This window comes from Conger conger, chromosome 6 (genome assembly GCF_963514075.1).
Source record: "Conger conger chromosome 6, fConCon1.1, whole genome shotgun sequence".
Classification (NCBI taxonomy): domain Eukaryota; kingdom Metazoa; phylum Chordata; class Actinopteri; order Anguilliformes; family Congridae; genus Conger; species Conger conger.
The window spans coordinates 63,297,073-63,316,507 of NC_083765.1; the positions used below are offsets into that span (position 1 = coordinate 63,297,073).

The 19,435-nt window shown below is 42.6% G+C and overlaps 1 protein-coding gene across 1 annotated transcript in view; it reads right to left on the minus strand.

Annotated features, from left to right (window-relative positions):
* Positions 1 to 15,524, minus strand: part of tmem276b (transmembrane protein 276b) — a 30,277-nt gene extending 14,753 nt beyond the window's left edge. The window contains exons 1-2 of the mRNA XM_061246073.1: positions 14,953 to 15,524; positions 464 to 577 (exon numbers count right to left, since the gene is read on the minus strand). Coding sequence (XP_061102057.1) covers positions 464 to 577; positions 14,953 to 15,343 — 505 coding nt within the window. The 5' untranslated portion in view covers positions 15,344 to 15,524. The remainder of the gene's footprint in view (positions 1 to 463; positions 578 to 14,952) is intronic.
* Positions 15,525 to 19,435: the final 3,911 nt, after the last annotated feature.

Here is a 19,435-nt window from a genome sequence, read left to right on the forward strand (position 1 = left end):
TTCTTTACCTGCATGCAGGCAGTCATCTCGAGACCAACTTGCGACAAAAACACAAGAGCAAAGAACTGCAGTGCAGTAATTCCCTTGAGGGGAAAGATACGGCCCTAAGAGAAACAGTGCAGACTTGATTAACAACCCTTCTGTACATTAAAGTCATAAAACAATTAGAGTTTTACATAGCGTAGTTTAAAGCTTATCGAGTCCCCACTCTGAAAAAGTGAGCCGATACATAATTAAATGTATTGATTACTGTATTATTTTAGGAGTCTACTTGAATAAATTATTACATTTTAGTTGTGCCTTTGCATCACTATACTTTGTGTCACATTGGCAATTTGACAATGATTTCACCCCAGCCAGCTCCCTGGTGGATATGTTGGCGCGTTCCCAAGCGCAGAGTTGGACGTTGTGGGGATGACCGTTCCAGAGCACGGGCGGGAACGTGACGGAGGTGGTTACTCACGGAGCGCGTGCCACTCGTCCTGACGGATGGTCTTGGTGATGTTGACGGGGAGGTTCCGGGGCAGAGTGGATGAGGAGTAGTGATACTTCACTGGAGTGCAGCGCTGAATCAACCCTGCAAATGCAAAGAGGACGATCGCTCAGATAAAAATAAACACATAAACCACGTATATCATTTTCAAATGATATATTTCATTTTTATTTTATTTTAACCAGGTTCCCTTGAAGGTGTGAAGAAAATACGCCCATGTTATTTTAGCAAATCAAACAAAAAATACACTTCCTTTTTCACACTTTGGGCCTCATTTATCAATATTTTCCACGAAGAATACTAACAGCTGAGACCACTCGTGAAATTTGTTCGGCCCCCACGAAAAAAGTGACATCCGAAAACTTTGATAAATGCCACATTATTTATGCAAATGCATTTCCGATGAATGTCGTCCGGCTCACGTTTGATAAATGAGGCCAATTATAATGGTAAATGGTGGCCATTTATATAGCGCCTTTATCCAAAGCACTGTACAATTGGTGCTTCACATTCACCCACTTATACACACACTGCCATGCAAGGCACCAACAAGCCAGTCAGGAGCATTTGGGGGTTAAGTGTCTTTTTTTCTTTCTTTTTTTCAGTGTTTTTGCAATGAGCGATAAGTCATCAGAGTCACAGTAAACGCTAAACCTAAAGATATTGCATTCTTAATTCAACCTCATTGAGATGGCACCATCCTGTGCCAGGAACATCTTAGAATATCTCTCCCATGGCTGTAATTATATATTTGCTGACATATATTAATTAAAGAGCCAAGGCAAAAGAGGATTGTTTGGCATGTTTTAATCTTTACAGGCAAGCGGAGTAAAAGGCAGAACTGCTTTAAATCCTTATCTTTCTCTTTGTCTTCCCACTACATTCATTTCTTAACCATCTTTCCAAGGAAACTGGGAACAGCAGCTGCCTGCACTGACAGAAAATGGGCATATCTCTAATGGAGAATTTGCTTTGTTTACTCTGAAATACTGAATCGGCTGGAAGAGGCAATCTCACAGGATGTGAGCAAGGGGGGCCTGCTGGTGTTTCATTTCATATGTTCACACAAAAAGGCCTACTCAGCTTCTCTCTTTCCCATCTCATTTGGGTCATTTAGGCCGAGCACTGTTGAATGGTTGTGAACTGGGAAACATGTACGGGGGAAATGAGGTGAAGAAAAGCCAAACATGTGGGAATCAAACCCCTCATTTTCACCCCTCGTTTTCTCTGAGATTTAATTATGCTGTATCTGTTCAAGAGCAAAGGATCAATGTTCTGATCAACATTGCAGGTCATTTCAATAATTCTCATTATGTTTTTCTTCTTTAAACTGATTTCATGTTTACAGAAAATCTTTCATTTGCATTAAATTGCATTTGCATTAGTGTCCAAATTAGATCCAGAGTTCTAAAGGGAAAACAAAAAATCTGCAACATATTAAGCACAGGTGATAATTGACAGCAACGTTTACAGCGTTAAATTCAGTTCAATTGACATGCTGCAGTGTTTGTAAATGTTGTGCAGGGACAGATATTGTTTCTGCATTCTCTGGCTCTGCATCACATCCCAGAGGGGGCCCCAGAGAGCTATGGGAATGATAAAAGTGAACTTCCTCATCACAAGGTATGGGAGTGCGCCGGAGCCACACGAAGCCCAGGAGACCAGGGCTGAGTGGCTCTGTTTGAGGAGAACAGTGAAATACCACCGTGGAAAGACAGGCAGGCTCTTCAAAGTCATATCCCTGCATCATGGAGTCATTCCCCACACCTTCTCAAGCATCCCTGCATCATGGAGTCATTCCCCACACCTTCGCAAGCATCACTGCATCATGGAGTCATTCCCCACACCTTCTCAAGCATCACTGCATCATGGAGTCATTCCCCACACCTTCTCAAGCATCCCTGCATCATGGAGTCATTCCCCACACCTTCTCAAGCATCCCTGCATCATGGAGTCATTCCCCACACCTTCTCAAGCATCCCTGCATCATGGAGTCATTCCCCACACCTTCTCAAGCATCCCTGCATCATGGAGTCATTCCCCACACCTTCTCAAGCATCCCTGCATCATGGAGTCATTCCCCACACCTTCTCAAGCATCACTGCATCATGGAGTAATTCCCCACACCTTCTCAAGCATCCCTGCATCATGGAGTCATTCCCCACACCTTCTCAAGCATCCCTGCATCATGGAGTCATTCCCCACACCTTCGCAAGCATCACTGCATCATGGAGTCATTCCCCACACCTCTCAAGCATCACTGCATCATGGAGTAATTCCCCACACCTTCTCAAGCATCACTGCATCATGGAGTAATTCCCCACACCTTCTCAAGCGGCTGGGATTGCCCTGGCACTGCCTGTCCACCCTGCAGATGTGGAGATGGGGTTTACCGCAAAAAACAGCCTGAAGATAATCCGCCTGGGTGCCAGGAGGCTTAACAATGAGGCTGCAAGGACCACACTGGAATGAATTCCCATATCACATAACATAACATAGCATAACATAATGACAAGGCCATTCACCCCGCAGTGCTCACCTTTAGTGTACCTACTACCCAGTTTGCCTAAAAGCTAAATAGAATCTAACACCGTATCAAGCCTGGTCTTAAAAACCCACACATTCAGATTTTCTCTTACATAAACAGCAACAACCCACCTCTCTGACTAGATCTGTCCTTCCTAATAAGTTTATACCCCTCTATATTATATTCATCCCCATCTTCATCCCTAAGCCATTTCTTTGTAATCCCTACAAGGTAATAGCCCCCACTAATAATAACTAGCATATAATATTTCCGTCTGTTGCCTCTACACGTCCTCTTTGAAACACGTTTTTCCTGCCTTCAGCATGTCCTGCTTCCTGAAAAAGTGTTAAGGTGGGCTGCCTTCACACCTAGAATGATAACTTAACTATAACGATATAGGCAATCAGTTTAATTAGTCTGAAGCAAATAGGTTGCAACAATTACTATAAATGCAGACCCCAGTTCACCCCAGAGAGCACTGACGGATCTGGGGAATACGGATTCCCACAACGTTGCTCTTGCCGTTTAATACTGACACAAACAGCACCGTTTCATACCGACACAAACAGAACCATTTAATACCGACACAAATAGAACCGTTTAATACCGACACAAACAGCACCATTTAATACCGACACAAACAGCACCATTTAATACAAACACAAACAGCACCGTTTCCTGCCGACACAAACAGCACCGTTTCATACCGACACAAACAGCACCGTTTAATACAAACAAAAAAAGCATTGTTTAATACCGACACAAAGAGCACCGTTTAATACCGACACAAACAGCACCATTTAATACCAACACAAACAGCAGCGTTTAATACAAACACAAACAGCACCGTTTCATACCGACACAAACAGCACAGCCCGAACTGGTCACGTGGGGTCGCCGCCCTGTGGGCTCACCACTTGCAGGGGTCGGCATCGGAGTCGGGTGCTTTGCCCAACAGGCAGTAGGCAAAGGCGGGGATCCGGGCGTGCTGATCCTCGGCGTCGCAGACTGGTTCTGGGGACGTCGAACGTCACCTCTCTGGTGGGGAAGGAACCGGAGCTAGTGCGGGAGGCGGAGCAGTACCAACTAGATATAGTTGGGCTCACCTCCACGCACAGTACTGGTTCCGGAACCAAACTCCTGGAGAGGGGCTGGACTCTGTTCTTTTCTGGAGTTGCTCAAGGTGAGAGGGGCCGGGCGGGTGTGGGGATACTCACAAGCCACCGGCTGAGCGCCACTGTGTTGGAGTTCCACCCGGGGAATGAGAGGGTCGCCTCTCTGCGACTACGTGTCGCTGGGGGGAAAGCTCTGACTGTCATTTGTGCTTATGCACCAAATGGCAGTTCAGAGTATCCGGCCTTCTTGGAGTCACTGGGCGGCATCCTGGAAAGGGTGCCACCCGGAGACTCCATAGTTCTGCTGGGCGACTTCAACGCTCACGTGGGCAATGATGGAGAAACCTGGAGGGGGGTGATTGGGAGGAATGGCCTGCCTGATCTGAACCCAAGCGGTGTTTTGTTATTGGACTTCTGTGCTGGTCATGGATTGTCGATAACAAACACCATGTTCGAGCATAGGGTAGCTCATAAGTGTACTTGGTACCAGAGCACCTTAGGCCAAAGATCGATGAACGACTTTGTGGCCGTATTGTCAGACCTGCGGCCGTATGTCTTGGACACTCGGGTGAAGAGAGGAGCAGAGCTGTCAACTGATCACCACCTGGTGGTGAGTTGGATCAAGTGGCCGGGGAGGCTGCCGGACAGACCCGGTAAACCCAAACGTGTCGTGAGGGTGAACTGGGAACGTCTGGCGGAGGCTCCTGTTCGCGAGGTCTTCAACTCCCACCTCCGGAGGAACTTCTCACGCATCCCGGGGGAGGCTGGGGACATGGAGTCCGAGTGGGCCATGTTCAAAGCCTCCATTGCAGAGGCGGCAAGCAGGAGCTGTGGCCAGAAGGTCATCGGTGCCTGTCGGGGCGGCAACCCAAGAACCCGCTGGTGGACACCAGCGGTGAGGGAGGCCGTCAAGCTGAAGAAGGAGGCCTTTCGGGCTTGGCTGGCCCGGGGGCCCCCGGAAGCAGCAGACAGGTACCGGGTGGCCAGAAGGGCTGCGGCTTCAGCAGTCGCTGAAGCAAAAACCCGGGTATGGGAGGAGTTCGGGGAGGCTATGGAGAACGACTTTCGGTTGGCCTCGAGGAAGTTCTGGCAAACCATCCGACGACTCAGAAAGGGAAAGCAGGGCTTGTCTCAGGCTGTTTTCAGTAGGGGAGGAGAACTGCTGAACCGGACTGGGGATATTGTTGGGTGGTGGAAAGAGCACTTCGATGAGCTCCTGAACCCGAACAACACGTCCTCTGTGGAAGAGGCAGAGCCCGAAGACTCAGGGGAATCTGCACCTATATCCCTGGCGGAAGTTGCTGAGGTAGTCAAAAAGCTCCTCAAGTCGCCGGGTGTAGATGAGATTCGCCCTGAGATGCTGAAGGCTCTGGACATTGTTGGGCTGTCTTGGCTGACACGCCTCTTCAGTGTCGCATGGAGATCGGGGACAGTACCTGTAGAGTGGCAGACCGGGGTGGTGGTCCCCATTTTCAAGAAGGGGGACCGGAGGGTGTGCTCCAATTACCGGGGTATCACACTCCTCAGCCTCCCTGGGAAAGCTTACTCTAGGGTGCTGGAAAGGAGGCTCCGACCGACGGTCGAACCTCGGATTCAGGAGGAGCAATCTGGCTTCCGTCCTGGCCGTGGAACAGTGGACCAGCTCTTTACCTTGGCAGGGTTGCTGGCGGGGTCATGGGAGTTTGCCCATCCAGTCCACATGTGCTTTGGAGAAGGCTTTCGACCGCATCCCCCGGGGAACCCTGTGGGGTGTACTGCGGGAGTATGGGGTACCGGGGCCGTTGTTACGCACAAAGTCAAGCACGTTTGTGCACTGTGGGTGTTGGACTCCGCCAAGGTTGCCCCTTGTCACCGGTCCTGTTTGTGGTATTCATGGACAGGATCTCAAGGCGCAGCCGAGGTGAGGAGAGTGTCCGGTTTGGTGACCTCAGAATCGCATCGCTGTTTTTTGCGGATGATGTGGTTCTGCTGGCTTCATCGGACCGTGACCTTCAGCACGCACTGGAGCGGTTTGCAGCCAAGTGTGAAGCGGCCGGGATGAGAGTCAGCACCTCCAAGTCCGAGGCCATGGTTCTCTGCCGGAAAACGGTGGATTGCTCCCTCCGGGTTGGGAACGAGTCTTTGCCCCAAGTGAAGGAGTTCAAGTATCTCAGGGTCTTGTTCACGAGTGAGGGTAGAAGGGAGCGTGAGATCGACAGGCGGATCGGTGCAGCGTCAGCAGTAATGCGGGCGTTGAACCGGACCGTTGTGGTGAAGAGGGAGCTGAGCCGGAAGGCGAAGCTCTCGATTTACTGGTCGATCTACGTCCCAACCCTCACCTATGGTCACGAGCTTTGGGTAGTGACCGAAAGAACGAGATAGCGTCTACAAGCGGCCGAAATGAGCTTCCTCCGTAGGGTGGCCGGGCTCAGCCTTAGAGATAGGGTGAGGAGCTCGGACATCCGGAGGGAGCTCGGAGTAGAGCCGCGTCGAAAGGAGCCAATTGAGGTGGTTCGGGCATCTGATCAGGATGCCTCCCGGGTGCCTCCCTTTGGAGGTTTTCCGGGCTCGTCCAACTGGGCGGAGACCCCGAGGGAGACCCAGAGCCCGCTGGAGAGATTATATATCTCTCCTGGCCAGGGAACGCCTCGGGATCCCCCAGGAGGAGCTAGAATGCGTTGCTGGGGAGAGGGACGCCTGGAATACCCGGCTTTGCCTACTGCCACCGCGACCCGACTCCGGATAAGCGGGTGATGATGGATGGATGGATGGATGGACAAACAGCACCGTTTAATACCGACACAAACAGCACCGTTTAATACAAACACAAACAGCACCGTTTAATACAAACACAAACAGCACCGTTTAATACAAACACAAACAGCACCGTTTCTTACCGACACAAACAGCACCGTTTCATACCTACACAAACAGCACCGTTTCATACCTACACAAACAGCACCGTTTCATACCGACACAAACAGCACCGTTTAATAGTGACACAAACAGCACCGTTTCATACTGAAACAAACAGCACCATTTAATACAAACACAAACAGCACCGTTTAATACAAACACAAACAGCACCGTTTAATACAAACACAAACAGCACCGTTTCATACCGACACAAACAATATTTTTTTACAGCACAAATGAAATATTTGGAAACCAGAATTTAAGGACTATAAACACAGGCAGAGGGTGAGTCAGTGAGCCTTTTTCAATGATAGGAAGGGATTTACAATGTCTCGTAACAATGTTTTATCTTACCTATTGCACCTTTAATATCTAAAGTATAAAAATAGCATGTTTGTTTCTTTTAATGGCAGAAATGAGCAGAAACGCAGAGCAAATGGCCGAGACTACTTTGGAGCGATATGGAGTTACTTGGGGTGGAAAGTGACGTCACAAATATAATGTGAAATATATCAAAAACCATACAGCACAAATCAGCACAAACGCAGCACAAACAAATTACAATATATTTATTCATGTTCTGATGAATGGACGGAAGGAACCCAAAAACATAATGCCTCTGGCCATGCATTAAAAAAATCCTGTCCCACTTATATTCTTCAGCATCATTCATTCATACAGTTTGAATGAGTTTGTAAGCTGCAGTTTGAATGAGTTTGTAAGTTGCATTTTGAATGAGTTTGTAAGCTGCCTTGTTCAACGAGGGTGATCCCACAGCAGCCTGACATACAGGCTATGTGACTGACCCGAGGGTTAGGGTCCGCTGTTCAATAATGCAACCTGAACACAAAACAGACCAAAGGGAAAGTGCAACATTGTAATGTATCAGTCCATGATTCAGAACCAAGCAACTGAACCACAGCTGTGAAAATTCCCTCAAAGGTGTAAGAAGGTCTAATAAATACCTAATAAAGTTGACACTGAACGTACAGTGTATCAGTTTGAATTGCCTTGTTTGGAGAAAATAAGTTGATATTGTCTTGTTGGCCTTATTATCTTGAACAGTCCAGTGGGACCCAGTGGAGCGTAAAGAAAAGGGGCATATATAATATAATATAATAATAATATATAATAAAGATGATATGCAAGACGACTGGAGGGATGGAGGACTAAATATTTTGGATGATGAAACTGACATGCTGTTAAGAGATGCAGTGCAGTGCTTAAACTTCCTGGACCATTGCAAATCTATGCTAAAAATTTGCCCAATGAAATCATTCCCTGGCCCACATTCAACAATTAGTATAAACTGGAGACACTGCTGTGCTGAAAGCCTTGTTTAAGAACTCCTGCAGCAGCGTTTGAGTGTTACAGCATCTGCTTCAATCGATGAGCCAAAAAGGTTAAAGTGCAGACTGTTAGCTTGGATTTGTCCAATTACTTTTGCGCACCTAAAATGAGTGATTGTTTAAAAACGGCTGTAATACCTATACAGATCACTCACTATGGATGCAAGTAACCTCAAATTAAAGCCAACAGTATACACGTCTTTAACCTCATAGTCATTGTTTCATGTGCTGGATTACAGAGGCAAAAATAATTCCCACTAAAAAAAGAATAAATAAATAATAATACTTTTTGCTACTAATATTAGATTGTACGAAACTTTATTGAAACTTTGCATTTTTATAATGGATGAAAACAGTTCTGAAAGGGTGTAAGTTATGCCACTTCTTTCAACAATGAAAATAATTTCATCCATTGTTAATTCTATACTTGTTGTCTCTTTAAATTGGTGTTTTGATTAAGTTGCCGAATGGCCACATAATTATTTTATTGGATCAAAACACACAGAATGACAGATGAAGTAATATCCTGCAGGCAGAGCTTAAAGTTCTGTTTGTAGTTCTTAGCACAATTGGGCAATTACATTGTCCATTGTTACCAGCTCGGTATTGTATAGAGAGAGATTAGTTTCAGTACAATTCACAAATGTGTGTAACATGATCCACAAATAAGAGACGATTCACAAATGTGTTTTATATATCCACACACAAACTTGTCTATATAAAACTTGTGTCTTGTGATTTGTATTTGTGGATCGTGGTACATATTCAAATATTCAATACTGATACACTATTGCAAATTGAATAAGATATGCAGATAAATATTTTGTTATGAAAATGTTTCATTCTGCTTGGAAGCAATATACAGTGTGCTCCAGAATTATTATTTATTATTTTATTATTATTATTTTAAAAATTGGGGAAAATATAATAAACAACATGGATAATGATCTATATTCTATATACTATGTCCAAACATATAATTGTCTATATAAAAACGATATACTTTTATTTCAATACATGTACTCTCATGTTTCAATGTTTTTTATTTAGTAATCACATTTTTTCTGAAAACCCTGGGCTGGTGTGACTTTAAGAATTGCAGTTTGGTTGAAGTTTGGTTGTGTCTTGGGGGCACCAAGTCTCAATATAATAAAATGGCACCTCCATACCAACAAACTCTTTGAAAGGGTGGCACAAGGACAGTCCTTACTGTGCACAATAAACAAAACCAAGCATCTTCAGTTTGCCAAACCTCATTAGAATTATGACTGGTAAGATGAGACCAAACTGATCATGGAACATTTTGGCCATATGGACCATCAACATGTTTGGCGGCAAAATGGAATGCATACAAGGAGAAGAACCTCCTATCTACTGGTAAGTATGGCAGTGGGTCATTGATGTTTTAGATATGTTCTGCTGCCAGTGGTCCAGGGGCACTATTTAAGATCAATGGCACAATGAATTCAACAAATACCAGGAAATCTTGGCAGAAAATCTGGTTCCCTCTGCCAGGAAGCTGAGACTTGGTCATAGGCAGATTGTCCAGCAGAACAATGACTCCAAAGATTCATCAAAATCCACAAATAGTTAAGTAAAAACAACAACGTTGTTCTGCAACAGCCATCTCAGTATCTCATTAAAAACCTGTGGTTTTCAAAGGTTTCTGATTCTGAAAAGTTCTGCATGGAGGAATGGTCAAAAATCTCTCTGAATGTGTTCTCTAAACTTATAGGAAAATACTTATGGCTGTCATCTAAAGTATTAAACCAGGGGTGCCAACAATTTCAATTGTGGAACCTGTTTTCTAGGGATATATATATATATATATATATATATATATATATATATATATATATATATATATATATATATATATACACATATATATATATTTATATATATACTTTTTTGTTTTATCTTATTTTTTCTCTTTTTTTGGTTTGATTCCACTGAATCATTCATAAAGCGCACTGCATGTTGGACAATAAAATGATTTCAATGACTGTATTAGTTTTTAGTTTACAGCACTTTTCTGCATATTTATCAAGTGTGCCATTAATTCTGGAGCCAACTTTTAGAGCAGAAGACGTTTTATCTGTTTTGTACTGACTTAAAGAGTTTAACCCTTTTCCCCTCTGTGCTGCTCTTAAATAAAGCCTTAAACCATGGCAACACACACCGGATGATGACCGTATACAACATTAAACCTTTTTTTAAAAGGCTTGATTGTAAAAGGCCATTCAGCCCAAATTGCCAACAATTGCATTGTTTCCCTGAGCAACATAACTGCTGTAAAAATACTGTAGACCGGAAACAAGCAATTCATGCTCAAAAACCCAACAAAGCAGTCCTGCAGAGAATATAAAATTGATATAAAAACTGATATCAAATTATAGGACACATATGGTGACAATTATTAGTGCTAAAGGTGGTGCAACCAGTTAAGTTTTTCACACTTTTTCACATGGGTGATTTGGGTGTTTTTTCATTCAATAAAATACATTTTTACATTTTTGTATAAAGATCTGAAACCATTCAGTGAGAAATGTATGCAATAACAATAGGCTATATACTGTGCCATGAAACACGTATGCCAGTAACGCCCCCTTCCTTTGATTGACAGGTCTTTTGACTTTGAAAATGAAAATGCAAGGGAGGGCATTTGATTTTTGGCAAGGTTTTTGCATGACCATGTGCGAATCTAATGCAAAGGGAAACAATGCAATTTCATGTGATTTATGTCACTCTTGTGCCACGAAAACATGAACATTAAATGATAAATGGCCAATTGAATTATCATTAGACTGTTGTCATGGATAATGCGGGTACAATAAGAAACTTATATAAAATGTGTTTTTTTCATTTTCATTTTAATTATGACATGGCTTTAACACACATGGAATGAAAACTAACTGTAATCGCATTTTCATTAGAATTTAGGTGTGGATGTGCTTCCATATTAAGGTAGCTATGGACAATTTATTGTTGAGAAAAGAATTGCTCGCGCAGGCCAAAATGGCCTTACTAAAAGCTAATGCCGAAGAAAGGTTCACTAGCTCTCTGGCTATAGGGCTGTATGCTGCAGCACGCTGCCTAAGTGATGACGCTGTTTGTTTGCAAAAGACGATGTTTGCTGTCCGAATTCGCTCTATTTAGTCAACTATACGGCGCACTATATGGACATTCACTAGTTAGAGAATTGTAATTAGTGAATTGTGAGCGTTTCAGACACAGCCTCAGTAACTCTTGTCACCAGTTCGGCTGTAATAACCAGACTACGTACATGAATTAGCAATGCACTGCATAACAGTATATGTTGCGCGCATTGACATTTTAGCTGTGAAAAAATAATACACACCTGTTCGATCTGTTCTCGTTAGCGAGGTTATACAAAATTAATCACCACCCATGTGATATGTCTCGGCCAATCAGAATGCCGTACTTGCCCGAGGTGGTCTGTGCTGTGGTTTGTTTATTTGTTTATTTAAAGGATCCCCATGAGCTCATGCCGGAGAAATCCATTAGCCTTCCTGGGGTCCACACACAACAAACATTACAAGAAACATTACAGCAAAAAACACATTAATACAGTGATAAAAAAAAAATGTAAACAAAATCTAGGAAAAAAACATCTTTGTTTAAGTGCATTCATTATTAATACAGTAACAATATAAAAATGAATACAATTTAAACAAGAGAGAATTTCACTGTTATAAAAGCCTCACAAAAACACAGACATCTCTCCAACTTAAATAACCGACCAAAGAACCAAAATAAACAGCGGCCTGTCATCTGCAACCCAATTAGTGCATCTTACGTCTCTTTTTAAAATGTATCAAGTTATTTTCTTGGCAAATACCAAGGGCTAAATGATTCCAAATTGCAATGGCTCTGTAATATTATAAAAGCTATCCATAAGGTTTGTGCAACTGTTTTTTTTTTCCTCTGTGATGCAATGTATTTGACCTTAGTAGCACCAGAAAAACTTAATTTATTACCCTGCCTCTGGGACTACTCAGGACAAATGTCACTGGCACAATCCATATTCAAACCAAAAAGTCCTTACTGCAACAAAGTACTTCAACACTGCACAAACACTTCAACTGGACATGCTATTCTGAACATTCTTACCTTTTCATGCAGTTATCACGTTAAATAAATACATTGTTGTTACATTGTGCTGTAGCTGATTGGGAAGCTAGATGGGGAAACATCCACATTTACAGACCTACTGTGGCAACAGTAATAATATAATTTCACTGTACTCATGTACTCGTGTACTGCACAGAAGTGAAGGGTAATAGTCTTCATAACATCAAAATAGTTTCCTGTAATAAGACTATAAAATTCCAGTGTCCATTCGACAAATTAAATATCTGCTCCCACACAGTAACACGTTCAGGCTTTGATAGAGTATGGACCCTATTGAATGGTCATACTTCACATTTTACTGTGTAGATTCATATCAAATCCTGATTGTATGACAACTGAATATATGAACACATCCCTGTAACTGAACTTCAGTAAGTGTGTGTATCACCAGGTCATTACTCGAGCCAATCACACTCAGTTTCAGGCAGAGCAGCTGTGGACATACGTGTTACTTCACACGATGACTGGCAGTGAGCAGACTCTTTGTCCACAGCTCTTCTGTTATTCCAGAGGACACTCTCTACACAGGCGCATACCACGAGTCCATTAAAAATGCCGTTAAAATCTAGCTCTTAAACATCATTTGACACAACAGTGTGGCCGTGGATGATCCCAGAAGGAAATGAGCTGTGCTGAGGAAACCAACTTGCCCACACACATCCGTACGCTGTGGCAATAGCTCCAGCGTGTCATGGACTGTCTCTGGTGAAGCGTAAACAGTGTACACCTTTGCCCCAAATGTGTGGTTTCATGTGGCAGCACAAATGGATACCTGGCAGCAAGCTGTGAAGATGTGATCACACAATTCAGATATGGTATAGCCAAAAGATATGGTTAGGACCTGGATCCTGGACATAAATTGTGAATATACATAAATTATATACTAATTCATAATCCGTTTAACACATATCCTGTTTTGAAAGAGAAAGGTGTCCTTGTTATTACAATCCAAACGATTATTTTCAATACGGAGAAGACCTTAAAAGTCATCTTTAATTGGCCGTTCCAAATCCATTGCATTGGGGCAGGTCAGATTTGCCAAAACCAGCATACGGTACTGTATGTTGACAGACGGTAATAAATCGGTATTCCCAAAAATTCGTTTCTATATTTTGTTTTGATGTGTTAACTTAATTGTTAGCAGTTTTCAGGAAAAAACCAGAATGCAAAAACATTCAGATAGCATGGTTCCTTTCTGAAATTGAGCTGAATTAGACAAAGCCCTTCCCCTTTATTTTACTCAATGGTTGCAAATTTAAAATTGCCAAGAATAGATGCGTTGAATCCATGTACACTTCAAAGGTTCGACAATGAATTACTCAGTAGACCTATCACCTCTACATTTCGGCCTAATAACATAGCTGTTCGGCTTGTGCAGAACAAAACATGTTTTTAGCCACAAAGTAATCTCAAAGTAATTGCACATTTTCCATTAGAACTTTGTTCCAATTGTATCATTGTGGCGTAGTTATTACCTCACTAATTTTATTTGAAATATTTTACCCTCACCTCTGATTTGCAGAATTTAAATCGGGAAACAGCATCCGCGCGTAGGTGGAAAATGGGCTATGTGGTTGAATTCGGCTTAACTGAGTGCCATTTGCAGTCCATACACTGTATTTTTTTTCTGCAGCTGACATCTCTACGTACCCGGATGTTTATAAATTATTCAGTCATCGTTCTTTTTCTTTTTCTTTTTTCTTAACAGTGAAGATATCATGTCAATTATAATACACATAGTGTGTTTGGATGTAACGTATGTCACATGCACACGGAAAAAACGATCTGACTAAATGACACCTGGGATAGCTCCTCTTAACGCCACGGTCCTGCCTCTCCGTCCCTGGTACATTGTGTGCGCCAACACGTAATGACAGCAGGGATGGGCGCGTAAAATTCAGCACCACGGAGAGAAGGATTTTCTTACCACTGTTATAATGCTACGTCTTGTCGTCAGCACCACGCAATGAGCACCGCAACACGAAATAAACAATCCATCTCTACCGCTTAAGCAAAAGGGGAAAAACATAAAAAATGCTCTTTGTCCTAAAATGTTACGATCAATGTCTTAAGCCTCGTTCTAAACACACATTGTTCAGATATGGGATATATGCTATTAATACAAGCAAACATGTTTACTTTTTTCGGACATAGAATATCTCTAGGCTGTACAATCACGATGGTAATATGTGAATAATGCTGTGCTAGGCGCTATGCCAATTACTTACGGGAATCTAAACGGCGACAGAAACGACATTAATGTGTGTGGATTGTGGTCCAGTCATTCACCGTCTACTTTACCATATGATTTCTTACTGATATGACATCGTTGATGGGCATTGACATCGTTGATGGGCATTAACGTCGGCGTAATATTTATATTAACGTATGATTCACGTTATTTAATTAAATCCTAACCTTTATAGATGAGGTCTTCAGTCTCCAGGTCAAATCCCTCTCGATGACACTTTCTCCACAACCCGGAGATGGTGGAGTTGAACTGCCGACTGCAGTGAGACTCCATTGCTGAGGCAGAGGCCATGAAGTGCCGCTTAGCCCGCGGTAGGGCTTCGACACTTACCCCTTTCCCTTTTCTATTGATATCGTTCGGAGGCATTCGGAGGGGAAGGTTGGAAATGTAAATGTATCCAGGGTCAGTTCTCTTGTTGGCATAATTCTTACACCGTTCCCGATGCCTCCTCGCATCCGTCTCGTACCAATAGTCAGTACAGATGGCCATTGCTAACAATCCTAATGCACAAAACGCCAAAAACAGTCCAGTACTGGTTAAAATCTTCATGGCAGCCATCTTCCTCGCTCGCTGGAGACTTCAGATAGACGCAAGACCCTTATTCAACGGCCGCGATGAAATATCAAATCAGAAATCACAACAGCACTCAGTGCTCACCGGACATGTTGGTCGCGGTCCGAGAAGCCCCACTCGGGCTTAATGGTTTCTTTTATTGTGTTGCTTCCAGACAGATGTGATATTTTACACCATCTGTGTGAGTATCTGTGCTGATCCAGGAATGGATGGCGACCAATGCTGTGAGGAGAGGTCGGTGATGCAATACTTTCTCTCTCCGCTGGGGATTTATCATGGCAAGGAAAGAACAAAGCGCATACAGGTCGACAGAACCGAAAGCATATTATTATTATTATTATTATTATTATTATTATTATTATTATTATTATTATTATTATTATTATTATTATTATTATTATTATTATTATTATTATTATTATTATTAAATAAAAACATTAAAGTAATGCAAGATAATACAGTTATTTGGTTACAATGTTACATTAAAAAAACAGTAATACACATTTGTATGATGTAGGCATGTATGTTTAAATCTAAAGCATTTAGAAAAACATTGTGTTGCAGACATTTGTGAATTGAAGTTCATTTTTGAAATTGTAGCTTGTACAAGTGTGTAACAATACATATTATATTATTGTATGGTTATTGTTGCTCAGATTTAATTCACACACCTCACTATATAAGTTTTATTATTATAAAAAAAGGGAAAGGCAATTGGTAGGCCTTTATAGTTTGTTCCGCACTGGCAGACCATGCCTTTGGATGCTCATGTTAAATACTGAAATCAGCAAATCAACTATTGCATGCAATTAAATATAAAATCAAATAGAAAGTATGATCATCATAGGCAAAATGGTCCATCCAACCATCATAATATGTCAAGTAATACACTCACTAAATTTTAGTGACATGGTATTGATCTAATATCAGCTAACTTGATAAATTGCTTGTCAGGTGAATCTTGGATTTTATTTATGAAGGGAAGTTTCCCACATCTAAGATCACCCAGTCACAAATTGCTGTCAAATTACTGTAGATCACAGGTGCAACACAATTACAGCACTACACTTACTGATCTACAGTACTACTACAATACTACACTTACTGATCTACAGTACTACATTTACTGATCTACAGTACTACTACAATACTACACTTACTGAACTACAGTACTATGACAGTACTACAACAGTACTACACTTACTGATCTACAGTACTATGACAGTAGTACACTTACTGAACTACAGTACTACTACAGTACTACACTTACTGATCTACAGTACTACGACAGTACTACACTTACTGATCTACATTACTACTACAGTACTACAGTTACTGATCTACAGTACTACGACAGTACTACACTTACTGATCTACAGTACTACACTTACTGAACTACAGTACTACTACAGTACTACACTTACTGATCTACAGTACTACTACAGTACTACACTTACTGATCTACAGTACTACTACAGTACTATACTTACTGATCTACAGTACTACTACAGTACTACACTTACTGATCTACAGTACTACTACAGTACTATACTTACTGATCTACAGTACTACTACAGTACTACACTTACTGATCTACAGTACTACTACAGTACTACACTTGGTTCATGGAGGAACCTGCTCAGGCAAACACTGAACAGGGGCAGGTGCCTGCTCATCCACAAGGAAGAGGAAGATGAAGAGGAGGAAGGATGTAGGGTGGTATGGTTAGGAGAAGACCACAAAGAGAGGAAGAGGCAGAAGGGGACAGATGCACATGGTTGTCTCTGATTAAGTGAGGGCCACCATTGTAATCAGCCAGGGTCCTACAGTGGCAGAGCTTGGTCGAGGAGTGCACCCTAATGTGGGCCAACCCCCAGTGTCATCAATCATACAAACATTCAGAAGGGGAAACAGGTGCGCAGTTGTGCAATATAGTAAATCTTTATGCTATTTCAGTTTACAGTGAACTTGCAAGCCCTTCCTCCCCATTTCTTATATGTGATTGCCATCTACTGACAAAAAGTGGTATTTGCCATTGATTGAACGATACATTTTTGGCTGAATTCAGAGTTCTCAACCAAAGGTTTTTTCTAGCTATCATGCATAACAATACATGATTTAAAAGTATAGCTAGTTAGCATCATTCTTTTCCATTACAACGGTAATTCTGCTGCCTGAAACACATTTCTTCAGTCAAATCTTAAGGAGACGCCAACTGCATGCCATCTTCACGGTATTTGCATATTAAGTTCCATTTTGCTTGTGAGATTGCATGTTCAGTGAACTTCTTTTGCCAAAGATTTCCCATTGAATCATTGGACATTTTTATAGAATCAAATCACATTTTCAGTTTTAACTATTTTCATTAACAATTTCAATTTGTAAAATTGGCCAGTTCATTGGCCAGTCTTGAGTTTCAAGCAGCTTTGCTAGATCCATGAGCTGTGCCATTGATAGACATTTGTGAATTAGTGGCTATGCAATAAGTACGTCTTCATGGTCTTTATGGCTGACTAACTCAATAGAAAGCTGATGGCCTGGATGCTGGGAGCCCAAAGGAATGACCCATTTCACAAAGGCTTCTGGAAAACCGGATACTAAACCAGTCAAATTAAAAGTGCTATTCATCTCCACAGCAACATAGCTATAGGGTATGGTCCCTGAAAGGGACATAAATATGTTCACAGCTCTGCAGCTGTAGTTTCCCGGGATGGGAATATTGATGTATCAAACGCAGACTTGCCGTTTGTGTGATCAGGAAGGATCCCGTGCACCTCTGGATCTGGAGATGCGGCTGCTTTGCTCCTCATGCACATGGCCACCCTCTCCCCCTGCCACCCTCTCCCCCTGCCTCCCTCTCCCCCTGCCTCCCCCTCCCTCTCCCCCTGCCTCCCTCTCCCCTGTCTCCCTCTCCCCCTGCCTCCCTCTCCCCCTGTCTCCCTCTCCCCCTGCCTCCCCCTCCCTCTCCCCCTGCCACCCTCTCCCCCTGCCTCCCTCTCCCCCTGCCACCCTCTCCCCCTGCCACCCTCTCCCCCTGCCTCCCTCTCCCCCTGCCACCCTCTCCCCCTGCCTCCCTTTCCCCCTGCCTCCCTCTCCCCCTGCCTCACGTTTACTGGCCTCCTGGATGTGACTGATCTTCAGAGCCCTGAGCAGCAAACTGCCGACCGCCTGGAATGCGTTCCCCCCTCTCCTCAACTGGGCTGGACAGACATAGAGACGATGGTGGCTGCTCTTGATTTTATCTCAGTCAACCAGAAATTAGGGCAACTGGAACACCATGGGTTGCCCTAGGCAGAACATGCCTTGAATGGTTTGGCCTCAGAAAAGAATCTGTGGCTTTATAATATGTCTTTTATTGTTTGACAAACACTCCAGTGCGGGACAGTGTGCATGTTGAATGAGGTGAGGGAGTTATTCTGTGGATTTTCAAGCCAAAGGTTTCTTAATTGCAGAGTGTGGTCCGATTTGCTTGGATGTAAAGCTCCTGTAAGTCATGTAGTTTAGCAAAAGCCCCCTTTCCCCATTGCTCAGATCCAAAATCATTGGAAAAATGTTTTTGTAGCAGGGCACTAAACTGAGATAATTGTCACTTACAGTTGTGTTCAAGAAAACGGCAGTAAAACATCAGTAACCTGATGAACCACTGTTATTAGTCATAGTGATATTGCTGCATGACAAATACTTTACTTGTAGTTGTTGTAGTTTAATATAAAAACAACAGACCCAACTGTTATGACATGCACGCTGCTTGTTCTGAGTAATTGACTCATTCATTGAAAGGGGTGTGTTAGCAGTGTAGAGTTTAATTAAAGAATTAATTCACTCTGTGAAAAAACAGAGTGAAATTAATTGTCCTTTACTAAAGAAGAAGGGGAGCAAATATCACACAGTGAAAAAAATTCACACAGTTATAAAATATATTTCCTAAGTAAAATGGGCCGTTCCAAACATTGTTCGGTGGAACAACGTAATTTGTTTAAAAAGTTGATTGGAGAGGGGAAAACATATAAAGAAGTGCAGCATATTATAGGATGCTCAGTTAAAATGATCTCAAATGCTTTAAAATGGCAACAAAGA